Genomic DNA, 26,692 nt, shown 5'->3' with positions numbered 1-26,692 from the left:
ATAGGAATAGACCATGCCATGGCAACATTTTCCTCAAAGGTGTTCCGCATTTTTCCCACACCTCCTCCCCTCCACTCCCACGCTACAGTTTGTTATCTCCTGCACCACACTGGTGTTTTATGAAACCATCTTGCTGCTGTCCTTGACCTCTCTTCCCTACCCTGTCCTTGTAACTAACGCCAGCCAAGGGCCTCTGTGTATTTGAATGAGAACTAGGGGAAGGACAGGACCACTCCTCTGAGTGAGGGGTGTAGGCAGTAGTCCAGTAGTGTTTCGCTTCCATGTTTTCAGTGAAAAAGAGGTTTTAGAATGAGAACATTTGAATAAATATTGATAGGAGGAACTTGAAGCCAAGTGCGGCCAAGCTGTGACTAAGAGACCCTGGAACATACCATTCGACTGAGTGAACTGTGATTGACAGTCGTCTGGGAAAGGACGTGGAGCCAAGCAGGTGTTTGAAGGGCAGCGATAAGAAAAATGTAGTTCCACTTTTTACAGAGGATTAAAGTTGAATAATGTAAATCACAGACAAGTAAACATGATGCCTGTCTGAGGCAAGAATCAATAAATGGATTAATTAAAAATGGATTTTTGATCACTCAGAAAGCAAAGAAGGTGATCACTCATCATGACTCCATCAAGCGATGCCATACTTGATTAATCTGACTTTGTTTTTTGGTAAGATTGCTCATTTAATGAATTGGAAGAATGCCATCAACAAAAGTAAAGTGTCTGGCAAAGTCTTAAAATACTTTTTTGGATAAGCTAAAAATATTTCTTACAAGTCATACACCAAAACTGCAGATTTATGTCATCCTACCTGTAGAACAGTATTCTGTGCTTTTAAACTTCATACTTCTCTGTTACTCAGATTAATACATGTTTACAGCAGGAAAAATATGTAGTACTTAAGGAAAAATAATCATTCAATCTAAGAGCATTTAAAAACTATATTAACCACTACTAGCATTTATTTCTTTCAGTCATTTTTGTAGACATATGTATTGATTTATGCCTGTATGTCATTCATAGTAAATGAGATTATACTACACATATTGTCTATAACTTTCTTTTTGACTAGTGTTAAAAATACATTAATATGGCAGTAGGCTGCTACAAGTTTCTATACCTTATTTCACCATATTTTTGTTTCATAATTGTTGTTGAATTTCACAAATCCTCTATGCTGAGGATATAAGTTTTCTAAAAGAATGCAGTTTTGAACATCCTTATAGCAAATATTTTGCATATCCCTTAATTGTCTTAGGATAAATTCTCAGAGGTGGAATTCCTAGATCAAACATTTCAATATGCATTGTCAAACTGGAGAATTTGTTTCTCCAAGCCCACAGTAGTGAGATATACCAATTTAGAAGTATTTTAATTTGCATTTTTCTGATAACTTGTGATATATTTACCTGCTCTTTTCTTCTTTGAGTTTCCTGTTCATATTCTTTATTTAATTTTTCTATATAGGGCATCCTCCATTTCCTTTGAGAGTTCTTTACCTTTTAGAGAAGTTAGGGTGCTCCATTTTTGTTCTTACTCAGTTCAGTACTTGTTACCAGTCACTTGGATGAAAGCATTGGTAGCGTGGTGTTCAGATTTGTGGATGGCGTCACATGGGGAGGTATAATTAATGTAAAATTCCAGGGAGATCCCAGATTGAAATGATGAGTCTAAGTAAGATAAATTGAGATAGGAATCAATGTAAAGCACTTTGAACCTGTCTAAAAACAGCTACCCTCATGAGCTGCTTAATGAACTTTCGGTCAACAGTGGACTGCATATAGAATGCTGGCCCTGTGAGCCGAAAATACCGTATTTTCACTGTCCCGTTTCTATCTTTAGATTCACAAATACCTACCATTGTGTTCCAGTGACCCTGCAGTATTGAGTACAGTAACATGATGCTGTATGTGTTTGTAGCTGAGGAGTACTAGGCTGTATCATAGAGCCTCGGTGTGCAGTAGGCTGTGCCATCTAGGTTTGTATAAGTGCACTCTGATGTTCACACGGTGATGAAATTGCCTGACAACTTATTTCTCAGAACATATGCCTGTCATTAAGTGATGCATGACTGTATAGAGTAATAGCAACGACCAGTTCCTAAGCATCTTCTATATGTCGGGAAATATGCTAGGTTTTTCTTTATATATTAACTCTTATCCTCATAGCGGATCTATAAAATAGATATTGCCGTTTTCATTTATGGATGAGAATTCTGAGACTCCCAAGTTCACACAGCTTATTGTGGCAGATTCAAATTCGGGTCACTTGTTCCTGTTGACCCTGCTGTTCCCACTGTGCCTTGGAGACACACAGCTTAACAACATTTGGGAAACATTGTCTCTAAAGGGAGGGCAGTACAGTGTGACCGCCAGATAGCTGATTCACTCTCCACTACAGTGTTCAGGATGAGGGAAGTAATCGCCCATCTTAGTTCAAACCTAGAATATTGCTTAAATTCTGGGTTACCACACTTAAAAGGGGTACGATTTTACTTGATTATCATCAATAAATAGTGATAGCTGAGTGTCTAGGGAAAACACTTTGGAAGCCGAACCCATGTTAACCATTCTCAGGAATAAATTGGTGACCACAAGACATAGAAAATTGCATACAGAAATCTGCAAAGTATTGGAACTCTAAATGCCCCTATAGGGTTGTTACTGCCTGTGTCTACCTTCCACATTTGCTTTGCCCAGTTGTTTTTTTGATGGGGTTGTATAAAATACATTTTATTATAATCACTGTAGTTTGTTTCATTACATTATTGACACTGAAAATGTGCTAGGACCATACAAGCAAATTATCACAAATAATGAAGTAGGTGACTTTTTGCTAACAGAAAAAGGCAGTCCCTAAAATTTATTTAAAACAATCCAGTTTTGAGATTGGGGATATAGAGCTAAGGGTAGCTGCCCTTAGAAACGCCTCATGTCAGGTGAATTGAGTTTTCATTAATTGAGAATTGAGAATTGATGCAGACTGAAACATGGAACTCAGAATCTGGGCACCTGCAGGCAGCGCTGAGAGCAGCTTGGGTGCTTCCGCCGCCAGCACGGTGTGGGGAGAGCACGTGCAGGCGCAGCAGCAGTAGCAGCAGCAGCAGACCAGCCAGAAATCTATTCCTTTTTTGGTTTTGTTTGTTTTTTAAATACTGCTATGGAGAATCTTAAAAGACATTTTAAATTATTTCATGTGAGCTAAAAAGTTGGTGGCTCTCTGCAGGCCAGTGAGTGGTGGAGAAGTGAGGCAGCTTCCAGGGCTCAGTGTGACAGTCTCTGCAGCGAATCCAGTTTTGCCCCTGTGACAGTGCATCTTCAGGCATGCATTCACCACTCTGGGCGTCACAGTTTTCCTTTTCTTTAATGGTTATGTTTTTCATCAGGTTTCTTCTTGCTAATCTGAAAAGGATGTTTTGATGATTGGCTGATATTGCTGTCTGATGGAATATCAGCCAGCCACTGAATTAGCCAATCAGATTACTGGGTTCTGCCCTTAGAAAACTGTCAGACAGTGAGGACTAAAGGAAAGTTTATAAATTCAGTCTTTCTATTATTCATGTCTTTATATCTTCTTGATAAATTGTGTGTGTTGGGATTATTTGCCTATAGGGAAGAAGGCATTCATATATTTATCTGGGACTAAATGGATGACTGCCTATTTGTAGAGCTGATAGAAAAAAACTTTTGGAGGAATCTGGATAGGTTTTAATTTTATTTTTATTGCTACTTTTTAACCTGATGTGCTGAATAACTACTTGAAGTATTCTTGACTTGCTAGTATTTAAAGTCTACTTTCTCCATTCCTGGCATTTCAAGGTTATTTCACATACACATTCATAAAACAAAGAAAACTTTTCTGAATTACAAGCATTTTAAAGTTTGGGTTGCCAATTGAAATAATTGGTCCACATATTATAAAATATATTTCTTACCAAAAGGTATAAGAACAACGTGGGTTCTGCCAGCTGTTCCAGAATAGGATCTGCCCGTGGCTGTCTCAGGCCAGGAGTTATGCTATGCGCTGCTTGCTCTTTCACAGTTCACATCTAACACATTGAGCAGGTGTGCAGATACTGCCTTAACAATTATCCAGGAAGCAACTTCTTCTCACTGCCTCCATGGTGGTATAGTGGAGGAGGAGGAGCAAAGGCTCTGGAATCAGCTTAGGGTTTGAATTCTGGACCTGTGACTTGCTAGTGGTGAGTCTTTGGGCAGGTTAGTTTCTGCCTCCATTTTCCATCAAAATGTGGGAAAATAGTAGAGCCCTGCACTGTCTGCCTATCACAGGCCTTACAGGTACAGTTTTCTGAGCAGTGGCCAGCACGCAGTGACTGCCTAGTGAGTACCAGCCATTAGTGTCATCATCATTCAGTAGTACCACAATCGAAATCCCGGCCACCGTTAAAGTTATTTTTCTAAGATAGACATGAGGTCGTGTAATTCTTCTGCTGAAAAGCCTCTAGTATTTTATAGTTAACTTGGAATAAAATCCAAATTCCTTGCCGCACTCTTCAAGGCCGCATGTGTGCCTGCCTGTCCCCGACTCAAGGCCCATGCTCAGAGGGCCGCCTCCTTGCTGGCACTCTCCTGCTCTGCCCTGCCCAGCTCCCGATCATTTTAATTCCTTCTTCCTAGTTTAATTTTCTTCAGGGCACTTTGTATAACTAGAATATAGGCTGCAGAAAGACAGGGACGTCACTTTTCTCATTCCATCCCTGTATTGTGGGCAACCAGAACAGTGTCTGGTGCACAGTAGTTGCTTTATGTATTTGCTGAATAGATGAATGAGTTGATACAAACTGTAATTGCCAATTCTAACACTTCTTATTCTTTCATATGTATAAAATAAGGAGCTTGCATAAACATTGTCAAAGTAAAGTTCCATTGAAACCATCAAAAATTTCTCTGGGACTTCATGAAAACGGCACAGGGGAAGAGAAGAGTGAACTGGGAAAGAAAATACTGGGTTTGCGCTGGGTTCCTGCCACTGTGAGATGGCTTGGCTTCTCCTAGGCTCTGCTTTCCCCTGTAGAAAATGCAGGGAGGACTCAATGTCTCTGGAACCTTCGGGCCTTTCAGAGCTGCCCAGGAGAGGGAAGAGGAAAAGAGAGGAAAAGACGTTTCACTGGGAGGAGCCCTGGACCCACCCACCCCCTGACTTTAACTAGAGCAGCTTTGTGTATATTTTCTTTTCTATGTGGGGTTTTCATATGAAATATAGCTTAAAAAAAGAGTCTGCTTTTTATTTAAAAACTACTGAATCAGAAGAGCACAAAGGTTGTTTTAGCTCAATTATTCTGATCCTGATAGCTTAATTATTTAAAGGATATTGTTTCTTCATGATTCTCTGTTCCCTCCTCTCCCCCCAAAAAGATCACTGAATATTTTTGTGGAAATATCCTAAAGAAAATTATAATGTGCATAAGTGACAAAATTATCATCGTGAAGACTCTAAGCTATGTGGAAAAAAAGACCACATCTTATTCTCACCACTGATGTGCTCACCGTTCAGTGCAGTGCCTGACACTCCAACAGGCTTACTCAGCAAATATTTCTAGATGGGTGGATGGCTGGATATTTGAAAAGAGCAAAAATGCATTTTTAAATGACAGTACATTATTTTGTAAAAACAGGTGAAAAACACGGAATTTTAAGTGAAGTCTGTTGTTTCTTCAAGATGATGTTTATTGGATACACGTATTGTAAAAGATAATTTTTAAAACACTGTTTGTTAAATGGCCAATCTGTTATACCTTCCTTTAATTCCTCGTGAATTTTCTGCTATTTAAAATATATAACCGATAGTATCCAGTATGATTTTCTTTTTTTTAATTCCTTTTCTTTTTTTGCATTTAGAGTAGGATTCTTTTAGAATGTTAGTTTTCAGATAGAGAGTACTTTTTCTTTTGATCAGGAAATTGTACTGTGGGAGTATTTAATAATAATAATCTATTTGAGGACAACTTTGAGACCACAGTTGGTCATCAGTTGAGTTTTAAATTTTGTAGACCTGCTTGGAGTTGATAGAAGTTGAACTGAGATTTCAAACCATCGTAGTTGAGGAAGGTTAGAGTGAAAGTAACGTAGTGTAGAGACACTGAGCCGCTAACCTGCCTATTAGGAATAGAAAGGAGAATATCAGCTTTGCAGGCTTGAAAAAGCATTAACAACTTGTCAACAAAATATAGGAATCGTGTTATACAGTTGTATGGAACTTATGCATAAAGTTACAAAATATTCCCACCCCCAATACATTTGGCCTAATAGGATTGTGAGTGTTGGTATGTTTTAGTATCAGTCTCTAAAAAACACCTCTCATCAGCTACCAACTTTCTGTGGTATAAACAGCATGTCTATGTGGTATAAACAGTGTGTTGTATGACAGTGTGTTGTATGTCAGCGTGTATCTGTGCACAGATGAAAAGCATGCCATTGTTACTAATGGATTGCTTCAACTGGCTACTGTTTCCTCGTGTATTATCTTACTTAGCCTTTCTCTTTCTTTTCAGGTAAAGAGGATGAATATCCAAAGAAGCCCTTGGGGCAGCTTCCACCTGAACTTCAGTCTTGGGGCGTCCATCACTTGAGCAACGGACAGAGGAGCGTGGGCCGGCCGAGCCCACTGGCCAGCGGCAGGAGGGAGAGCGGGGCGCCCCACAGGAGGCACGAGCACTCCCCGCACCCCCAGAGCAGGACCGGGACGCCCGAGAGAGCACAGCCAGCAAGACGGAAATCGGTGGAGGAGGAGAGCAAAAAGCTTAAAGATGAGGCAGATTTTCAAAGAAAACTCCCATCGGGTCCACAGGACAGTTCCAGGCAATATAATCACGCAGCTGCCAACCAAAATAGCAACGCCACTTCAAATATCAGGAAGGAATTTGTGCCCAAATGGAATAAACCGTCAGACGTCTCAGCTACAGAGAGAACTGCCAAATACACCATGGAAGGCAAAGGTCGAGCAGCGCACCCCACGCTCGCAGTTACCGTCCCAGGTCCTGCCGAGGTGCGGGTGTCAAACGTGCGGCCAAAGATGAAGGCCCTGGATGCTGAGGACGGGAAGCGGGGCTCCACTGCATCGCAGTACGACAACGTGCCAGGCCCGGAGCTGGACAGCGGCGCTTCCGTGGAGGAGGCGCTGGAAAGGGCTTACTCCCAGAGCCCCCGGCATGCCCTTTACCCTCCCAGCCCGAGAAAGCACGCTGAGCCAAGTTCTAGTCCATCAAAAGTATCCAACAAGTTTACTTTTAAAGTACAGCCTCCAAGTCATGCACGATATCCGTCCCAGCTAGATGGGGAAGCCCGAGGGCTAGCTCATCCCCCCTCCTACAGCAATCCCCCCGTTTACCACGGAAACTCTCCCAAACACTTCCCTACTGCCAACAGCAGCTTTGCTTCTCCACAGTTTAGCCCTGGGACTCAACTGAATCCTTCCAGGAGACCTCATGGTTCTACTCTTTCCGTCAGTGCTTCTCCGGAGAAATCTTACAGCCGCCCAAGCCCCCTTGTACTGCCGTCTAGTCGAATAGAAGTCCTCCCTGTTGACACTGGTGCTGGGGGATATTCGGGCAATTCAGGGTCACCAAAGAATGGAAAATTGATCATTCCGCCAGTGGATTATTTGCCAGATAACAGAACATGGTCAGAAGTTAGTTATACATACAGACCTGAGACGCAGGGACAATCATGGACCCGAGATGCTAGCCGTGGCAATTTACCAAAATACTCAGTCTTTCAACTCGCACCCTTTCAGGACCATGGCCTCCCTGCAGTTTCTGTAGATAGTCCCGTGAGATATAAAGCTTCACCGGCCGCAGAAGATGCCAGTCCATCTGGATATCCATATTCAGGGCCCCCGCCTCCAGCCTACCACTACAGGAATCGGGACGGGCTTTCCATCCAAGAGTCAGTGTTGCTGTGAGATTTGACGTGTATTTGCTAAAGACGAGAGAGAAACCACGTGAAACCTACATTGCTATGTTCATAATTGCCAAAGCAGTATTTATACTATTGTAAACAACTCGCACATCTCTCCTGTCTGTTAGTAATAAGAATACAGGGAAATGTCTTCAGCCCCACGTAGATGCTGCTTAAGATGAGCATTTCAATTGCATCATCACTGACCTGTTAGAATTTAACCCGGAAACATCGCAATAGCATTTAGGGATGCACGCACAATGGTAATTTATTACTCAGTTCCGTTTATGTTTTTCTCCAAAACCTGAACATTTTTACTCTGTTGGCTCATTCTATTTTGACTAATGTTACAAAGTACTGAAAAAATTGTAGAATAGATATTTTTAAGGCTATATGTAGTGTATGTGTCTTTTAATAGATAGAGGCATCTATTCATCCACATTTGAACACAGAGCTAAAGAAACGTTTTTTAAAAAACTACTTTTAATCCAGATCCATGGAATAATATGTAATTCTTGTTTTCCTTGTCTTTTAGTCCAGTTTTTCTTTTTCCCTCTCATATTTGTAACCTGGGTCCTAAACTGACTGAAGAGTTTGTCCTGACTTTATTAATTGCAGTCTCACAGAACGCTCATCATTCTCCTTCAGCTGTTGCCATTTTCTTTCAATCTGAAAATTAAAGACATTGGAGAGAAAGGCTAACCACTTAATGGTGCTTAAAAATCGGGGCAGTTAAAATAAGTTTACGGCCAAAGGTGCAGCAGTGCTTATCACATCCACATACTAAGAGATTGGTCTTAGTGCGTTTGTGCCCTTTCTTCTGGTCTGACTCTTGCGAATCTCAGAGCAGGAGAAGTTGCAGCTTACTGATCCCTCAGTGCTCACAGTACTCACGTGGGGCAGCCACACTAACTGCATTAGCAGTGTGGTTACTTCTTTCTTCTGCCTCGACTCACATGGCTTCTCCCCACGAAGGTCCCAGGGTGGCCATTTACACAATCCATTTCTGGCCTCTTTATGGAATGTAGTCGACGGATATTGCTGCACCACATCAGGCCATTACATTGTCCATGTTAAAATTATAAAAATGATCCTAGTTTTTCATAGGAGTCTAGGATTTTGATCTTTTAAAAAATACAGTGTGATTTCATGCTTTTGAACATCTTTTTTTTTTTCATTGAAACAAATTCAAGTTCTTGGCTTAAAAAAAAAATTAGTGATGTCTTTAAAAAATATTCTGTTACACTACAGATACCAAAACACTGACAAAGATTTAGGCACTCCAAGAGAGTATGACTTCGTGTTTAATTGGGGAGCTTGTTTTCAACATTGCTTATATTTGAATAGTAGAAAACCCGACATTGATGTTTCTTCCTGTTGCAAGGTGGGGCTTTAAACTTTCAAGGTACAAAAGTATGTCTTTTAAAATGAAAGTAACGTTTGTTTAGCTAGTGAATGTGACAATATATTTTATGTATATAATGAGTCTAATGTAATTTTAATCAACTTGGTAATGATGTTATTAAATAGCAAAACAAGTGCAGTGTATTAAAGCTAAACACTACATTGAAACGCAAACAAAATTCTGATGAAATAACTGGGCTGTTGATGCAGGTCAGGTGGAAGCTGAGAAATAAATGTATATAAATATGTAGCTGAGGATATTAATTCCCATTATATAACCATAATTCTGTGACTTGTAATAAACCAAGCTGTACAATTTAGTTTATAATAGCAGTATCTGAGCTGCTCCAAAATATATATATCAACAGTGGTAAATACTGTAGATTTATATATATATATATATATATGCAAAAAATATATATATACACACAAGCACTATTTTCTTATGTCATTTATGACATTTTTTATCTGTATACTTTTTTGATGTGATTGTTTTTTAACATGCTAAAAGTAATAAGTATATTTTGTTTTGTGTCTTTTATGTGCATTTTTTTCATACGGCAAAAATGGTGTACCCCCTGATGCTTTGAAGGCTAATTCTCTTCTAATGGAGTAGCTGTTGCCTAGTATTCACCTGTGTTACTTTGTATATGTCACAGTTCTATGTTTAATGCTTTACTAATTTCCAGTAAGACTATATTTAAAACAACATAGTCTTTCCTTATTTTATTTAGTATGACATTGTCAATAGCAGTAAGGTAGCATTTCTAGTCTTCCTCATTACAAAATGTAGCTGTTTTCTAAGTAGGAAAATGTAATTTGAAATTATCTTGCCACCATACAGTTTTACTTTTTCAAATTTATTTTTTAATAAGAGATAATGAAATAATGATATAAAGAGATTGGTAAAGTATATTTATGAAAAACCCATTTAGTACAGATTTTCATAGTGTAGAGACTGATTTTACCCTGTAACTGCATGTACATGGTGTATTTTGCCATTAAGTCTTTTATTTGTGGCAATTTTGCCTTAGTAAGCGCTTGGCATAGTTTCTATTTTATAGAATATTTAGTCTGAGAAGTTAAAGAAACTAGACCTAGAATCTCAAAAGTTTTAAAACTTTGACGTTTTCATATGTTTGTTTATTAATAGGATTTTTAAAAAATGAACATCTTTTTAAAGCTGGGAAATGTATATAAATTCAGGTATCAGTATCAATAATAGACTGTTTCATTGAAAGAATGAAGAGAGGCCAGGTGAAGTAGTAATTTATAAATTTAGTATTTGCAGTGGTTCACGCCTGTAATCCCACCACTTTGGGAGGCCGAGGTGGGCGGATCACGAGGTCAGGAAATCGAGACCATCCTGGCCAACATGGTGAAACCCCATCTCTACTAAAAATACAAAAATTAGCTAGGCGTAGTGGCATGTGCCTGTAATCCCAGCTACTTGGGAGGCTGAGGCAGGAGAATCGCTTGAACCAGGGAGTCAGAGGTTGCGGTGAGCCGACATCACGCCACTGCACTCCAGCCTGGCAACAGAGCAAGACTCCATCTCAAAAAAGTGAAAAGAGATTCAACCAAGAGGACAGCTCTGGAGAAAAAAAATACATGTTTATAGGATGCGATTGTTTCAACTTTCTTTTTCCATTTTAAGAAGATTCCATTTCGGAAGAAGATTCCGAAATTTACAAATTTTGCCATACTCAGTGGGACTCTCAAGTAGACTTTCATAGTTGCAGTCTCTTCAGGTCTCTCCCTCGGGTTCCCTTAGGATGCAAGCACAAGAACAGACCTGGTCAGCATGGTGCTGAAACCCCTTTCTCTTCACTGTCATGGTGCGAGAAAAGCATGCCATGTCTACGAGTAGGATCTCTTCACGGAGGACCTGCAGCTTCATCTTCTGGATTCAAGATTATTCTTGGTTATGTTTTGGAATCAGTCCTTTATCTTAGTGTGCACTTGCTTGTGAGTTTTAAGATTATGGTTTTAGGATTTCTTTTATTTTTTGTCTTTTATTTTAAATTGTTCTTTAATGGATTTTAAATGTCTGTATCTAATGTGGGTATTAATGCTTATTGGCCAAGTGGATTTTAAGAAGTGAAACTTTTTTTTTTTTTTGAGATGGGGTTTCACTCTGTCACCCAGACTGGAGTACAGTGGGGAGATCTCAGCTCACTGCAGCCTCTGCCTCCCAAGTTCAAGCGATTCTCCTGTCTCAGCCTCCCAGGTAGCTGGGATTAAAGGTGCCCACCACCACACCTGGCTTTTTTTTTTGTATTTTTTTTGTATTTTTCGTAGAGACAGGGTTTCACCATGTTGGCCAGGCTGGTCTCAAACTCCTGACCTCAAGTGATCCACCTGCCTCGGCCTCCCAAAGTGCTGGGATTACAGGTGTGAGCCACTGTGCCCAGCCCAAACTTTTAAGATGACCCAAAGTTGTGAGAATAGAAAAAGGAATCTGATTAACATTTATGCATTTTATTTTCAGAAGGACTTTCAGTTATCCATAAATCTAAGCATAACTGCTACCATTTATACATGAGAAAATGACAGAGGAACTAATATAAGAGCAGATCTTGACCCTTGCTGGGTCACTATAATTCTTTAGAATTATTGAGTGAACTTTAAAAAAATTTTCTGCATAGGTTATATCCCAGACCACTTAAATCAGAATATCTTGGATGGAACCCAGACATCAGATTATTGTATTTTCCCCCATAATTTAAAGTTCAGTCATTAAGCTGTTACATCCCTCTGAAGTTGATTGTCTTATATTCCCGCTATGAGATATCTCAAAGATTCTTAATCAAGAGTTTCAGAGTTTAGAAACTCGGATGTTGGGCAAGTTAGGAAATATTCCACCAGCAAAATTAACATTACCAGCCATCTCTGCAAATGCTCCTGAACTGCTGACAGTTACGGCATCAAACGGAAGACGGCAGGCCCTGACCTTCCACTCAGGTGCTGCTTGCAATGCTCCTCAACAGAGGGAGAGTCTCCCTAAGATTTCCATGTTCCTAGACAAAGTCCTAAGCTGTTTGGAAGTCTGTGAGCATTTTCAGTATATGAGGAGCTGAGAAAGCGCTGCCTGTCTGGTCCTTCATTTGGCCAGCTAACATTCTGTCGAGCACCTGCATTGTGCTGGATTCATGCTTCCAGATGTGAGATGTGTGTTCTAATCTGACAGTGTGTTTTGTAATCTGTCAATCAGTGTTGGAGATATGCACAGGCTATTACAGACATATTATGGACAAATATAAAGGCCAACTAGTGATCCCAGCCCAAGAGGTTCAGGGAAGTCTTATGAAGGATTTGTCTCAGCTGAGCCTGACAGGACAAGCATATAGAAAGACAAGAGTGGGAGAGAGCAGGGCATTCTGCAGAGGGGACCGATGGCAAGAGCAGCTGCATGGGATGCGTGAGGAAATTTGCCACTGTGATGTGTATGTGGGGTAGGCATGGGGGTGGAAAGGGGTGAGGGGCTCCACAGAGACAGGATGGTGGAGGGAGTTGTGTGCAGTTGAACTTGATCCTGTAGTTGGTTTTGACCTGGTGTGGTCCCTCCATGCTGTGGAAGTGAAATGTGAGGGAACAGGCCTGGGGGCAGTGAGGGAGACAGGACAAGCCTTTCATCTAAAAGGTGGCACAGAGCTTAAGGCCAGGGAAGAAGGTATGAAGAAAAGGTGATTGAGAACTAATTACCAAGGGAAACTGGCAAGACAACTGGATGCGTGTAATCCGAATGGTCATAATGAGACAACAGCTAACACTGAATGCTTGCTGTGTGTTTGGCACTCTGCTAGACATTTTACTGGTATTAACCAATTTAATCCTCACAATAACGAAGTGTGTACTACTATAATTGCCAGTTTACAGACGAGAAAACTAAGGCACAAAGTTTAACTTGCCCCAAGCGACAGAGTGGATAAGTAAAAGGGCGAGGACTGGGACCCTGGTACTCTGAATGAAGAGCCTGTGCCTCCCTCTCTCCCCTAACAGTTTTAAGGAGATACAATTTACCTGCCACAAAATTTACCCATTTTAGGTTTATACTTAGATGGTTGTTTAGTAAGTTTATAGAGTTGTGCAACTATCACAACCAATGTTAGAACAACTCAAAAAAAAAAAAAAAAGTCTTATCCCTGTTTGCAATTAAGCCCCATTTCCATTTCCACACAGCAACTGATCCGCTTTCTGTCCTTCAGGTTTGCCATTTCTGAACATTTCCTATAAATGGAATCAGACGTGGTCTTTTGTGTCTGGCTTCTTTCACTCAGTAATGTTTCTGAAGTTCCTCCGTGTAGTGGCATCTATCAGTAATTGCTTTCCTTTTTATTGCTGGGCTGAATGCTGTTCCATTGTATGGCTGTGTCAGATTTTGTTTGTTCATTCACCAGTTGATAGACATGTAGATTGTTTTCATGCTGCTGTGACCATTTGTGTACAAGTGTTTGTGCAGACATATGTTTAACTTTTTAGGAAATCGCCAGACTGTTTTCCAAAGAAGCTGCACCATTTTACATTTGCACCAGCAATGTAGGAGGGTTCTGATATCTCCACGTCCTCACCAACACTTGTGATTATGTGTCTTTTAAAATTATAGCCATCCTGTGGATGTGAAGTGGTAACTCATTGTGGCTTTGATTTACATTTCCTTGATAGCTAATGATGAGCATTTTTCATGTGCTTATGGGCCGTTTATATATCTTTGGTGAAATGTCTATTTAAATCTTTTGCTCACTTTTCAGTTGGGTTTTTTTTCTTATTAAATAGTAAGAGTTCTTAATATATTCTGGATACAAGTCCTGTTAAGACATGATTTGCAAATATTTTCTCCCAGTCTGTGGCTTATCTTTTCCTAATGGTGTCTTTTGAAATGCACTTGTTTTTAATTTTAATGAAGCCTAATGTATTAGTTTCCTTATACGAGTTATGCTTTTAGTACTGTATCTCTCTCTGCTTAACTAAAGGTCACAAAGATTTTCTCCTATGTTTTGTTCTGGAAGTTTTATAGTTTTAGCTCTTAAATTTGGACCTGTGAGCTGTTTTAAATTAATTGTTATATATGGTATGAGGTAAAGATCTAAATTCCTATGGATATTCAGTGGTCTTAGCACCATGTGTTAAAAGGACTGCTTTTCCCTACTGTGTCCCTGTCAAAAATCAACTGAACATATATGTAAGAGTTATTTAAATTTTGAAATTGGGACGTATACATTCTCCATTCTTTTTGACATTATTTTGGCTAATCTGGGTCCTCTGCATTTCTGTATAACTTACAAGGTCTGGTTGTCAATTTTTGCAAAAAGCCCTGCTGGGGTTTTGATAGGGAATGTTTTGAATCTATAGATCAGTCAAGGAAGAACGGCCATCTTAACAGTATTGGGTCTTCCGATCTATAAACATGGAATGCCTCTCCATTTATTTTGATCTTTAATTTCTTTCAGCAATGTTGTATAATATCAGAATATGTCTTGTACTTCTATGGTTAAAATTAGTACTGCTTTCTCTTGTGAATGGAGCTGTTTTCTTCAGAGCCTTTGCTCTGAGACATCACGCTCCCCTGTATGGGGAGAGGAAGGGTCAAGATGGATTTCTGCAGTTCCTGCGTTGGGCAGTAGGATGAAGAGTGGGGCCATCATCTCATAAAAGGAATTCAGAAGGTGCTGGTTTAGGTTTAGTGGGAAAACGACTTCTGTTTTGACATGTAGAGTTTGAAGATTAGGAGATTGACAGATGATGTTGTCTGACAGGTGGTTGGCTGTCCCAGAGAGAGATAGGGACTCCCCAGCATGTAGGGGGCAGAGTCACAAGAGTGCTGGCCTGGGAGATATGCCAGCCAAGGTGGGGCACCTGAGACAACAGCACAGCTGAGCCGCAGACACGAAGACATTTGTTAAGTTATCAGCCACGTCTGCATCACAGACTACAGGTACTACCATTTAGCGGAGTTATCTTTGAAAAGACATCAACATCCCTGTGCATTTGTCAGTCTGGTAGAGTAGACTGGAGGTTGTCAAGTCTGCACTGTAGTCTGAGTGTGCCACATGTTAGCAATGTGACCTTGGGCCACACACCTCTTCTGGGCCTTACTTTGCTCTGCTGTAAAGTGTGGGCATTTAAGAGGTGCCAGAGGGAAAGGAGCCTCCGAAGGACTCGCAGGGGCAGTCACAGCTGATGTTTGAGTGCCCTGGGATGGGAGTCAGACTGGCTGAGGTTTCAATTTTGCATTCATGGCCAGCCACCGTTCCAGGTCCTGTTGAGATCATCATGTAACAGGACAACAAAGTCCCTGTCCTCATGGGGCTTATATTCTGATCCATTTCCTCATCTATGAAATGAAGATTGTAGTTTTTATTTCATAGAGTCATGAAGATTGAGTTAATCTCTGAAATATCCACACAGCGTTGTCACTCAGCAATGATTTGGAATGTTAGGGATAGTCACACACCACCACAGTGCTGGGTTTCAGTGACCAGGAGCGATGTGGAGCTGAGTCTAATGAGAGTCCAGAGGTAAAGACGCAGTAAGGTCACATGTGACCCATGAGGGAGGAGGCACAGGCAGGGCAATCTGAGGAGACTGTGCCATGGCTGGAGGAGCAGGGGCTCCAGGAAGGAGACAGCATCCGCACGGGAAATGCAGCAGGAGGGCCCAGTGAGGGAGGCCTGGAAAGTCCACTTGGACTTGACAATGAGGAGCTCTCTGCTGTCACTCTCTGCTGTCACCTGCTGTGATTCCTAGAGTCAGAATCAGACTGCAGTGGCCACAGGCACAAGTGGGAAGTGATGCAGCTCAAAGGTTTGGATGAGATGGGATGTGCAGCGATTGAGTCGTACGTAGCTGGAGCAAAGGATGTGTTAAGTTAGGGATTGGAGGGGCGTGCATTTACATGGGAAAATAATGCTAATTAGAAATCAGTTGGACTTCAACATTCTCAAGTACTTCCACAAAGCATCCCTTGGTTTTATTCCAGTTTGTTGCTTTATGTATTCGTAAGTATTAAACACCAATTACTAAATTATCTGTAATTCAGATTTGTCATTTGGAGGAAAATCAACAATCTGAATATAAAGCAGGCAGCATTGAGAAACTTCTACGTATGCGAACATCATTGACTTCGTCGAGTAGTGATTTAAAGTCTGCTCCACGTGTAGTAAACAAAGAGGAGATGTGATTTAGAAATAGCATATGTGGGGCCAAGCACAGCGGCTCATGCCTGTAATCCCAGAACTTTGGGAGGCCGAGGCTGGTGGACCACCTCAGGCCAGGAGTTTGAAACCAGCCTGACCAACATGGCAAAAACCCGTCTCTACTAAAACTACAAAAAACTAACCAGGCATGGTGGCGCACACTTGTAATCCAGCCTACTCAGGAGGCTGAGGCAAGAGGATCACTTGAACCCAGGAAGTGGAGGTTGCAGTGAGCCAAGATCGCGCCATTGCACTCCAGCCTGCACAACAGAGCTGGAAGGGACAGTGGAGATGATGGAAGACAGCGGACCTCAACCCTGCTGCAAAGAAGAATCCCCTGAAGTGCTTCTAAAAATACTGATGTTCAGGCCCACCCAAGACCAACTACATCGAATCACTTGTTTTGTATTTTGGTTTAGAGAGAAGGTCTTGCTCTGCTACCCAGGCTGGAGTGCAGTGGCACAATCATAGCTCACTGCAGCCTCAAACTCCTGGGCTAAAGCAATCCTCCTGCCCCAGCCTCCTGAGTAGCTGGAACTACAGGCATGAGCCACCAAACCCAGCTAATTTAAAAAGTTTTTTATTGTAGTGATAGGGTCTTGGTATGTTGCCCAGGCTGGTCTTGAACTCCTGGGCTCAAGCACTCCTCCCGCCCCAGCCTCCCAAAGTGCTGGGATTATAGGCATTAGCCACCATGCCCAGTCATCTTTCTTTATTCTTCTAACTCCCATATCTTCTATTACTACCAGGAAATACCTTAAAATGATATTAGGAGATTTTTACTTAGAGGTTTTGAGTAGGACAGTGGAAAGAACACAGGCTTGAAAACAAATTTGGAGATGAGTCTCAGCTTCTCTACTAAACTGCATGGGACGTCTGGCTCATGAATGAGGTAGGGAAAACGAGGCCTTCCCTGCAGGCTGCTCTGAGGCTTCACCGAGATGATGGACCCGTCTTCCGGTGCCTGGAACAGACGCTCAGAGAAGGCTAAATGATGAATGTAAATGTTCGCATAGGGGAAGGGCTAATGCCATTCATATTTAAAAGGCCTTTCTTCCCTTTAGACTTATAAAGTGCCCCCAAATGAAATATGGGCCAAGAATGGTAAAGGAAAATGTAGAAATGCAAAGTTATTAAACATGTTCTACATCATCATTAGATAAACTGAAATTGAAACAATCATTGGCAAAAATAATGCTGTTCACGCCCCGCTAGGGAGAAGAAAACTGCATTCCAAAAATGCACCACTTTGTAGCCTCAGAATTTATGTGAATATTGTTTGGTCCAGCAATCCTATTTCTATGGGCAGAAATACAAGTGAGAAAAGATATATGTAAAAGGATGTTTGTTGCACCTTTTTTTTTTTTTTTGAGACAGAGTCTCACCCTGTTGTCCAGGCTGGAGTGCAGTGGTGTGATCTCAGCTCACTGCAACCTCCGCCTCCTGGGTTCAAATGATTCTCATGTTGCACTTTTTTCAAAATAGAGAAAAACTGGAAATAAGCTGAATGTCTGTCAGTAGAGGACAGGTTAAATGATGGTACATGCACATAGAAGAAAACCGTTCACCCTGTACAAACATGTAGGTCACTTTCTATGTACTGGCATGGAAAGAAAACTCTCATTTATTGCCAAGTGAAGAAGAGCTACAGAACAGCATTCACATCTACCTCCCCTGCCTATCCATCCTGACAGCCTCTGACCAGGCTTGGAGCATTACGGTGCCACTGGACTGGAAAGGTGAGTCGTTGACATGAGCTTGAGGTTCTCCTGGGCCATCAGGAGGGGCGTGAGCTTTGTCTGTGTGAAGACTGGGAGGCTTCTTAGGACATGAAGATCTCAGGACTGATGGTCAGGCACCTGGGATGTGAGAATCAGCCACGGTGAAGTACGGCAGGGAGCTGCATTGGGGAGAAAGGGGGCAGGGCCCAGGTAGGTGGGAACAGACAGGAGTGGGACAGGATGCACAGTCCCCACCTGGGCACCACTCAGGTGACAGCCATAACCAGCACTGACAGAGCTGCGGGTGGAACTCAGCCAGCCTGGTCCTCAGGGAGGGTCTCACAGTGCTGTTCCCTCCTCGACAGTCTTGTTCTTTCCATCTGGGGAGGAAGAAGGGGTGAGAGAAATCAGAGGGGTGACCGGGGGTGCCCTGAAACCAGCTGGTGGTCAGAGGCCTGGGAGTCCTGGAGACCAGGGGACACCACCAGAAGCACACGGAGTGCCCACGGCCAGGGCGGCAGGGAGATGAAGGCACTTCATTGTGTCCGCCATTGAAGCTGAAGGTCAAAATGATGCTGGGAGCGTGAAAGCTCAACAAGCAATAATCCTAGTTTTTGAAAGGCAGATATCGCAGAGATGGGAAGACCTCAAATCATGGAGGGAGCCTCAGATCAGATGCCTCCTGTTCCCTTCCTGCTGAATAAATCGATGCTGGACTTAAAGGTTTCTTTTTTAAAGCATGGGAAGCCAATCTTTTTATCCCTGGCCAACCCTGATCAGAAACAATGAGAAGGTGTTTATTGATACCAGAAAGGAGGTGGAGGAGGTTTGAAACTCTGACCCATCTTTTAAAAATCACTGGGTGATCTACTAGTCCAGGATAGCCTGTTCTTTTGGATTTCATGAGTTGCTAAAATGCTCTCTGAGACGTGGGGTGCTGTCACAGAGTTGTCCACTCTTACATTGTCAAGAGTACTTACTGTGAAACCCCGTCTCTTCTAAAAATACCAAAAAATTAGCTGGGTCTGGTGGCGTGTGCCTGTAGTCCCAGCTCCTCGGGAGGCTGAGGCAGGAGAATTGCTTGAACCTGGGAGGCGGAGGTTGCAATGAGCTGAGATCGCACCATTGCACTCCAGCAAGACTCCATCTCAAAAAATAATAAAAAACAAAATTTTAACATATAACACAATTTAAAAATACATAACAGAAGAAAGAAGACCATAAACTCAAAAGCAGTCCTTTACATTGAACATATTTACCCTTAAAAAAATCCTCTTTATTGACCTATTTTTCTTCCACTCATTGCAAACTGAGAACAATTCAATGGACTGGTGCTCTCCACACATGAGCATTCGAGGGCCTCTGAACTTGTGTGTGTTTCAATACCAGATGATGTGATTAGAGTGTGTGGTTTGTAGAAAATTAAATTCTTTAGCCAAACCGGCTGCTAAAGCTTCTGCCCAGAATCAATATACTATTAGAAGTCCTGGAAACTAATAAACATACCATAACTATTAATTTATGAATAGATTTTTGGAAATAACCTCAGAGAAGTAATCCAGGCTTGAAGCAAGTTTTGCAGCACCAGATGGAGTGTGTGAGTTTAATCAGGCTCCTGAAAAGGGAACTGTACAATATATTCTTAAAAATTCACTATCATCTCTGAGTTCAGCCTTAGAGAAGCCAAAGGAAGTATAGGAAGAATCGAGAACTTAGAAGAAGCCGAGATAAGAAATGACTAACACAGGGAAGCCCAGAAGTTCTTTTATGATAAAGTGTGGTGGCAGCAGCGGGGACAATGGACCCGTCTAGAATCCAGTCACCTGGCCAGCTTCGCCTGAGCATGAAGAGGCCAAAAAGAACCTGGCCTCACCTGACCAGTGTCCCACACACAGGGTGGCAGAGTGAAAGGCCGGCTGTCAATGGACCCTCAGGATGTCCCCATCACACCCGGCACCAGGAGGCTCCTGCACGACTCAGTGCAATCCTGAGAACTCCTGTGTGATTGGCAGTTGACCGATGAAGACAAGTCCAGCATCATCTACTGATCTGTCTGTGGTCTCACAACTCGGCGGGACCAGACCTCACCTTTCCCAACTCCTGCTCCATCCCAAAGCCGACTAAAGGCCACAAATGAAGAAACAGCCGACACTATGCATGCCCCCTGCCTGCAGCCAGACAGCCCGCAACTTAAGCGAGAGAAGAGGACAGAGGCGAGGTATTAGGTTGGTGCAAAAGTAATAGTGGTTATTTATATAAATGCAAAACCAACTGACAAGCCCAGTCAGGAATATTCAAAAAATGATATTTTGGCCCAGTTAATATGGGTAAAAATAACCCAACGAAACTTAGGTCTCAATGCATTGCTGTGTACAGCATAGAGGTGATGACGTCCCCATGTCACACATTTGTTCATTCACCGTAACGTTATGAACCATCTACCATGTGCCAGTGAGTGTCCAGCAGAATAAAGTTAAATTTTGTTCACTATCCTCCTAAACAAGACCCTAGGCTGGGCGCGGTGGCTCACGCCTGTAATCCCAGCACTTTGGGAGGCCAAGGCAGGTGCATTACCTGAGGTCAGGAGTTCAAGACCAGTCTGGTCAACATGGCGAAACCCTGTCTCTACTAAAAATACAAAAAGTAGCCAGGGGTGGTGGTGGGTGCCTGTAATCCCAGCTACTCAGGAGGCTGAGGCAGGAGAATCACTTGAACCCGGGAAGGTTGCAGTGAGCTGAGATCACGCCACTGCATTCCAGCCTGGGAAACAGAGCAAGACTCCATCTCAAAAAAAAACAAAAACAAAAAACAAAAAACCAAGACCCTAGTGGAAGCCTTCAGTTAACACTTGCTTAGATGATTTCAATAAATTTCTACTCAGTCTATCTCAAATCTTACCCTTAAACCCCAATTTGGGTTATGTCATTTTCCTGCTTAGAAACCTTCAGTGGCTGCCCCCGCCATCAAATTAAATATGCACCACTCGTTCCTCCTGGCTTCCAAGGCCGTCGTGATGTCAGTTGTGAACCTTCTTTGCAGCAGGGTTTTTCTGTGTCTGCTGCCTGGGGCCCCAGGGCCTCCTTGGAAATGACTTGAAGATGGAGGGTTTGGGGGGTAGTGAAATTGCAAGTTTCTGTGCAAATAAGGAGCTTTACTGGCTTAAGAGATCAGCAAAGAGGAACGAACGGCTGGACTCATAGCCTTGTGGGTTGCAGGTTTTCCTGGGTGTATTTTCAAAGGCTTGATCCGTGTTCCAAACCCCACCATACCTGCCCTGCAGTGGGAAGAGGACCTTGCCAGTGTGCACAAAGTACACCACCCACCTGCCTATGGGCAGAGGCACAAGGCATGGTTCGCTACGAGTGCTTCTGTGTCCTGTCTCTCTTCTCTGTTGCTGTGTACTCCCCTCCCAAATCTGAGACTCTCACCGCCTTGTACCACTTATCTTGCGAACCCCAGCATCCTATCTACATTTAAATAAGGGTGTCAGATCTCGTGTATGGATCTCTATCCAGTGGCCGAGGTTTTTCATAAAACTCTTCTTACCCAGTTTCAGGTTACACAGAATATTTTAGGAAAGGGTTCATTTGAACTGGAAGTGAAACTATACTATCTATTACCCAAGTCACTGATTCTGAAACTTCAATGTGCACACAAAGCACCTGGGGACCTTGCTCCAAAGTCTGATCCCACAGTTGTGTGATTTGCTTCGAGACTCTGTATTTCTTATAAGCTCCCGGTGCAGTTGATGCTGCTACTCTAGGGACCACAGTGTGAGCGAGAAGGATCAATGCCAGGCTTCCTGGAACAGTCAGGAAGAAGTTCAAGTTCCCCAGCCCCACCCCGGGCCGTAGTGAGCGGGGCAGAGGCCCCAGCTGAAGAGGCAGCTGCACGCCGCAGTTCCAGAGCACAGAGTGGTGTCCTTTGCAGAGCTCGCAGAGATGCATGAGATGCTGTCTGTCTTCCTCCGTGTCCCAGCAGACTTCGTTTATTTCACAGGCTTAGAACCTTTGGAGGCTCTGGTCTGGCTGTTGGAGATGATGCTTCTCATCCTCAGAAGGCTATTTAGCAAGTTCTGGGGGGAAAAGGGTAAATGGCTGCCTTTGGGGGTTTCCTGGAGCAGCTTCCAGCGAGGGGAGAAAGCACCTGTTGACATTTGCTCCCTAACACCTCACTTTTCTTCCCATCTTGCATGCAGATAGGCCAAAGCATGTTAGTGACCGCTCTTGGGCGGATGACACCCACTCCTCCTTTACTGCATGATGTGCGGTTCCACAGCAAAGGGAGATAATGAAATTTAGCTTAAGCAAGCTGTAGGTTGGAAGTTATAACCTACCTAATTCCTTAATTAAGCTATCAATTAAGGCTGTGTCGGTGCCACCTGCTATGCCTGGGCTTGGTGCCACGTGGCAGTGCCAGCTCTGACAAGCCCCTCCCTGCAGAACCCAGAGCTCCTGCCAGTCTTGACTCACTGCTCCCTTGCTCTCCCCACTGCATCTTCCCGGGACTTTGTAAGGGCCACGTGGAGCCAGGCTGCCCCCCTCATTTCTCATGCCTGTGGGGTGACAGAATGTTCGGGGCAGCCAGCAGACCTCAGGTGGGCCTTTGGAGGGCCCTGACTTCCCCAGGAGAACATCTGTGCTGCCTGTCTGCCCAGGAAGGGACACCTTTATTGCCTTGGAGGCCCCAAGCTTCACCCCAGGGAGCCGCCTACGGAAGAGGGTAGCGAGCTCCAAGGGAAAGAAAGAAGGGGTTCAGGGAAGAAAGGAGGGCCCTAGGGGATAACTTCTGTGCACATTTATCTTTGGAATCTAGATGGGATTTCAGTAGCACGTGCTGAATGAGTCCATGGGTGAAAATAGGAAGCAAGGAGGAAAGAGCTGTTGAACCGCTTAAGGCTCTTGCCCTAAACATGCATGGGGGGAGCAGCCAAAACATCTGTGACAGCACCCTCCTGAGAAGGTGACGGTAGCTCACTCTTTGGGGTCACAGTGGCCTCCTTCAGGTTGCAGAGCTTGAGGCTCTGGTTGATATCAGACTCTGGACTAAAACCTTATCCTGGAACCTCCAGCTTCGTGCGATTCTAATCTGCAGGCTGTTGGTACATGTGGGCCATACATTTGCCCTGCTGTGAGCAAGTGGTGGTGGTGGTGAGTTAGGTAGGAGACCTGCCCGTGACGTGCCAAGGAGACTCCCAATGAACTGGCACCCCAGAAGGAAGACTTGACCTCCAGCCTCGCTCACCTTGGGCAAATATCTTTATCCAAAGAGGTTAACTCTGTTCTCACTTGACCATGAGGATGATGTCTAAGATCAGAGGAAGTATGAGCCATGTACTAATGGTGACCCCACTGCACCCCCCACTAAATGAAAGATGAAGGCAGGGCCACCCGGGAGCCAGCGTACTTCCCTTCCCCACTGGGGAAGCACCAAAGGTCTCTCCGTTTCAGCTTGGAAACCAAGCGAGGGTACATGATCAGCTTGGATTTTTTTCCAGTCATTTGAGGCAAAGTAGTGTGCCATCTCCCTCCCTCCTTCCCTCCCTCCCTCCCTTCCTTCCCTCCTTCCCTACCTCCCTCCCTGCCTCCCTTCCTCAACATTCATTCCGCATTTGCTCTGTGTTTGGCACTGATTCTAGGCACTGGGGATACAGCGGTGCACGCCACACCCTTGCGTATCTTACCTTCCAGTGGGGGAAACAAGGCAAAGGGAGCCCAAAGCCAGTTAGAGCTTGGTGAGGGCTGAGGGAACCATCCCAGACAGAGGAAGCGTGGAGAATGCTGGGGATGGGTGGTGACTTTAATTTGGGTGGTCAGGGAAGACCTCCCTGAGAAGCTGAGCTTTGAGAAGAGGCTGAAAGCCATCTAGATATTTGGAGAAGATTCAGGCAGTAGGAATAGCAAGTGCACTGTTCTGAGGCAGGTGTGGGCCTGGCGAGCTCCAGAAAGAGCCTGCAGGCCAGTGAGGCCAGGCCACCACGGGAAGGAAATAGGGAACAGAGGAGCACAGAGACTCTGATGCAGGGAACAGACCACTAGGTTGTGAGATCAGAAGAGGACTGGGCTTTTACCTGAGAAACATGGGAAGCTGCTGGCGGATTCTGAGCAAAACACTGATGTGACTTCTGTGCTGACACACTTCGTCTGGCTGCTGGTCGAGAGGACTAGGGTGGTGGGAGTGGGTGGATGTGCGAGGGGTGCAAAGTCTTGGCTGCAAACCAAGGGAGTGGATGACAGCTGGGTCAGGGTAATGGAGGTGAAGGGGGGAACATGGTCAAAACTGGGTATATGTTGAAGACAGAAGCAAAAACTTTGCCATTGGGCTGGATGTAGACTGTGGGGAGAAGGCTGTTTGGGTTTTGGGGTTGTTTGGCTGAGCAAGTCAAAGTGGTAAGGTGCCATTCACTGGGATGCGGAGATGGGAGGAGCAGAGGGATGTCAGGAGTGCAGCACGGGACATGTTACACTTGAGATGACGCCTAATGTGAATAGGAATAGCCCACATATGCCGGGCGCGGTGGCTCACGCCTGTAATCCCAGCACTTTGGGAGGTCAGGCAGGCGGATCGCTGAGCCCAGAAGTTCAAGACCAGCCTGTGCAACATAGCGAAACTCCCTCTCTACAAAAAAGTTTTTAAAAAAGTTAGCTGGGCATGGTGGTGTGCATTTGTGGTCCCAGCTACTCAGGAGGCTGAGGTGGGAGGATCACCTGAGCCCTGGAGGTCAAGGCTGCAGTGAGCCATGATTGCACCACTGCACTCCAGCCTGGGCGACAGAGTGAGACCCTGTCTCGAAAAACAAACAGACAAACAAAACAAGAAACAGCCCACATTTACGAGGCCCCTGTATGCCAGGCGCTGTGCAAAGCATTTTACACAAATCATCCCATTTGACCCTTTCAACAGCATTACTATCTTCTCTATTTGAGAAATAAGAAAATTGGTCATTTTGCCCATTCACAGTCTTACCAGGCCTCATGCAACAAAAACATAGATCTTGCCTGTTTACCTTTTCTGTTCTAACCAGACGATTTCCTGGTCGGTGCTGGCTCCTCACTGTTAATGAAGATGTGAGTTGCCGTCCTGCTGAGCAGCAGCGGACATTGGAGTTCTGCTGCTTTGTTCTGCTCTGCGAGCCCATCCTGCTCCGTGAGCACTCCAGGGTGTCAGCCAGCAGTGAGGAACCCGGAGGCACTCGCCCTGCCTGTGGGGGACAGGGGAGACGCGGGTGACCGGGGTGCCCAGGGATGGGACGCAGTCACCTTCCAGATGCACAGCCGTGGGGAGAGCTGAGCCTGACATACGTGGAGAACAGAGATGTCCAAGGTGGGCACCAGGTAACCCCGTGGGCTTCCTAAGTAGAAGCTTCCACAACAGAAAGAGGGGAGAGGAGACAGGAACCCCGAGGGGAGTGGCTGAGCTGGGTGTGCGCATTAAGTTGTGGGGGGAGAGGAAGCGAGGTGGGGGTGAGTGGTGGGGGGAGGTGGCCAGGTGTGCGTGAGTGTGGGGGAGGGAGCTGGGTGTGGGTGACTGGTGTGGGGAGGAAGCTGGGTGTGCAGGGGGCAGGGATGGGTGGGCTGGGGGCGAGGCTGGAGCGGGGCTGGGGCTGGGAAGGGAGTAGGTGAGTTTGGAGGGAGGGGGAGACGGCGGGGGCCAGGACCCCTGGGCTCCTCATCTTGGGGCGTTTCTTTGTGCGTGTTCTGTGGTGGGATCTTCCCAGCATGGTGTCTTCGGGATAGCCACCCTGCTCGCCTGGTGGCTCAGGGTTTTAAGCTGAGTCCCCGAGAGAGCGAGCCAGCCAGTGGGAGGCGGCCTCCCTTTTCTTCCCTGATTGGCAAAGAGGAGCTGGTGTCTCTGCCTTGCAGTCCCCTTGTTAGAGGCAAGTGCCCACAGCTGGGCCCCGTTCAGGGGTAGGGGACGGAGACTCGCCCTTCTTCTGGGAGCCAAATCAAAAGAATTTGCTGATGTGTTGTCTACCCACAGACAACTGTGACACAGTCTGGGGGCCTCCTAATTGGAAAGTCTCTGGGCACCTGCCAGTACTGGCCCTTGATGCTGGGTGTTGGGGCATGGCTGGGTGATGGCAGGACATGCCTGACTTGAGGATGGCTGGCCTACAGCTACATTTTTCTGAGACTAAACAGCAAGTCTGGCCACCAGGGAAACCGCCATGTTGTCTGTAGTGGGGATGGCGTGGATCCGCCGAGACTGTAGCAGTCACCACCGCCCTCTGCCCCCCAGGAATACAGAGTCATGTTAGGAAGGAGGAAACAGTTAGGAGATGGAGCCCTAGACAAGACAATGACCTTGACTTTGGTTTGCCTTTGGTTTGGGGATACAGTGGCAGAAAACATAGGCCTTGGAAAGACTCAGGTGTCCTGGGTGAACTCTCAAGCCAGATGCAGCCACGACTGGCCCAGCACAGGGTGAGTGGAGGCCCGGCTGGCAG

At 44.5% G+C, this 26,692-nt stretch overlaps 1 protein-coding gene and 1 long non-coding RNA gene across 3 annotated transcripts in view; one reads left to right on the top strand and one right to left on the bottom strand.

Moving 5' to 3' along the window:
- USP6NL (USP6 N-terminal like) overlaps nucleotides 1-14,840 on the top strand; it is a 140,239-nt gene extending 125,399 nt beyond the window's left edge. For both annotated transcript variants that reach the window (XM_055092406.1, XM_034929937.3), the window contains exon 14: nucleotides 6,521-14,840. In XM_055092406.1, coding sequence (XP_054948381.1) covers nucleotides 6,521-7,929 — 1,409 coding nt within the window. In that variant the 3' untranslated portion in view covers nucleotides 7,930-14,840. The remainder of the gene's footprint in view (nucleotides 1-6,520) is intronic.
- Nucleotides 14,841-18,126: 3,286 nt separating this feature from the next.
- LOC134731061 (uncharacterized) lies at nucleotides 18,127-25,585 on the bottom strand. The gene is made up of 2 exons (XR_010113132.1): nucleotides 25,253-25,585; nucleotides 18,127-18,626 (listed from the first exon to the last, which is right to left on the bottom strand). It is a non-coding gene; the product is annotated as an uncharacterized LOC134731061 (long non-coding RNA).
- Between the last annotated feature and the right edge of the window lie 1,107 nt (nucleotides 25,586-26,692).

The sequence above is a fragment of the Pan paniscus genome, chromosome 8 (assembly GCF_029289425.2).
Source record: "Pan paniscus chromosome 8, NHGRI_mPanPan1-v2.0_pri, whole genome shotgun sequence".
Lineage (NCBI taxonomy): Eukaryota > Metazoa > Chordata > Mammalia > Primates > Hominidae > Pan > Pan paniscus.
The sequence above is the reverse complement of the archived record's forward strand: the minus strand, read 5'-3'. Positions and strand labels throughout refer to the sequence as shown.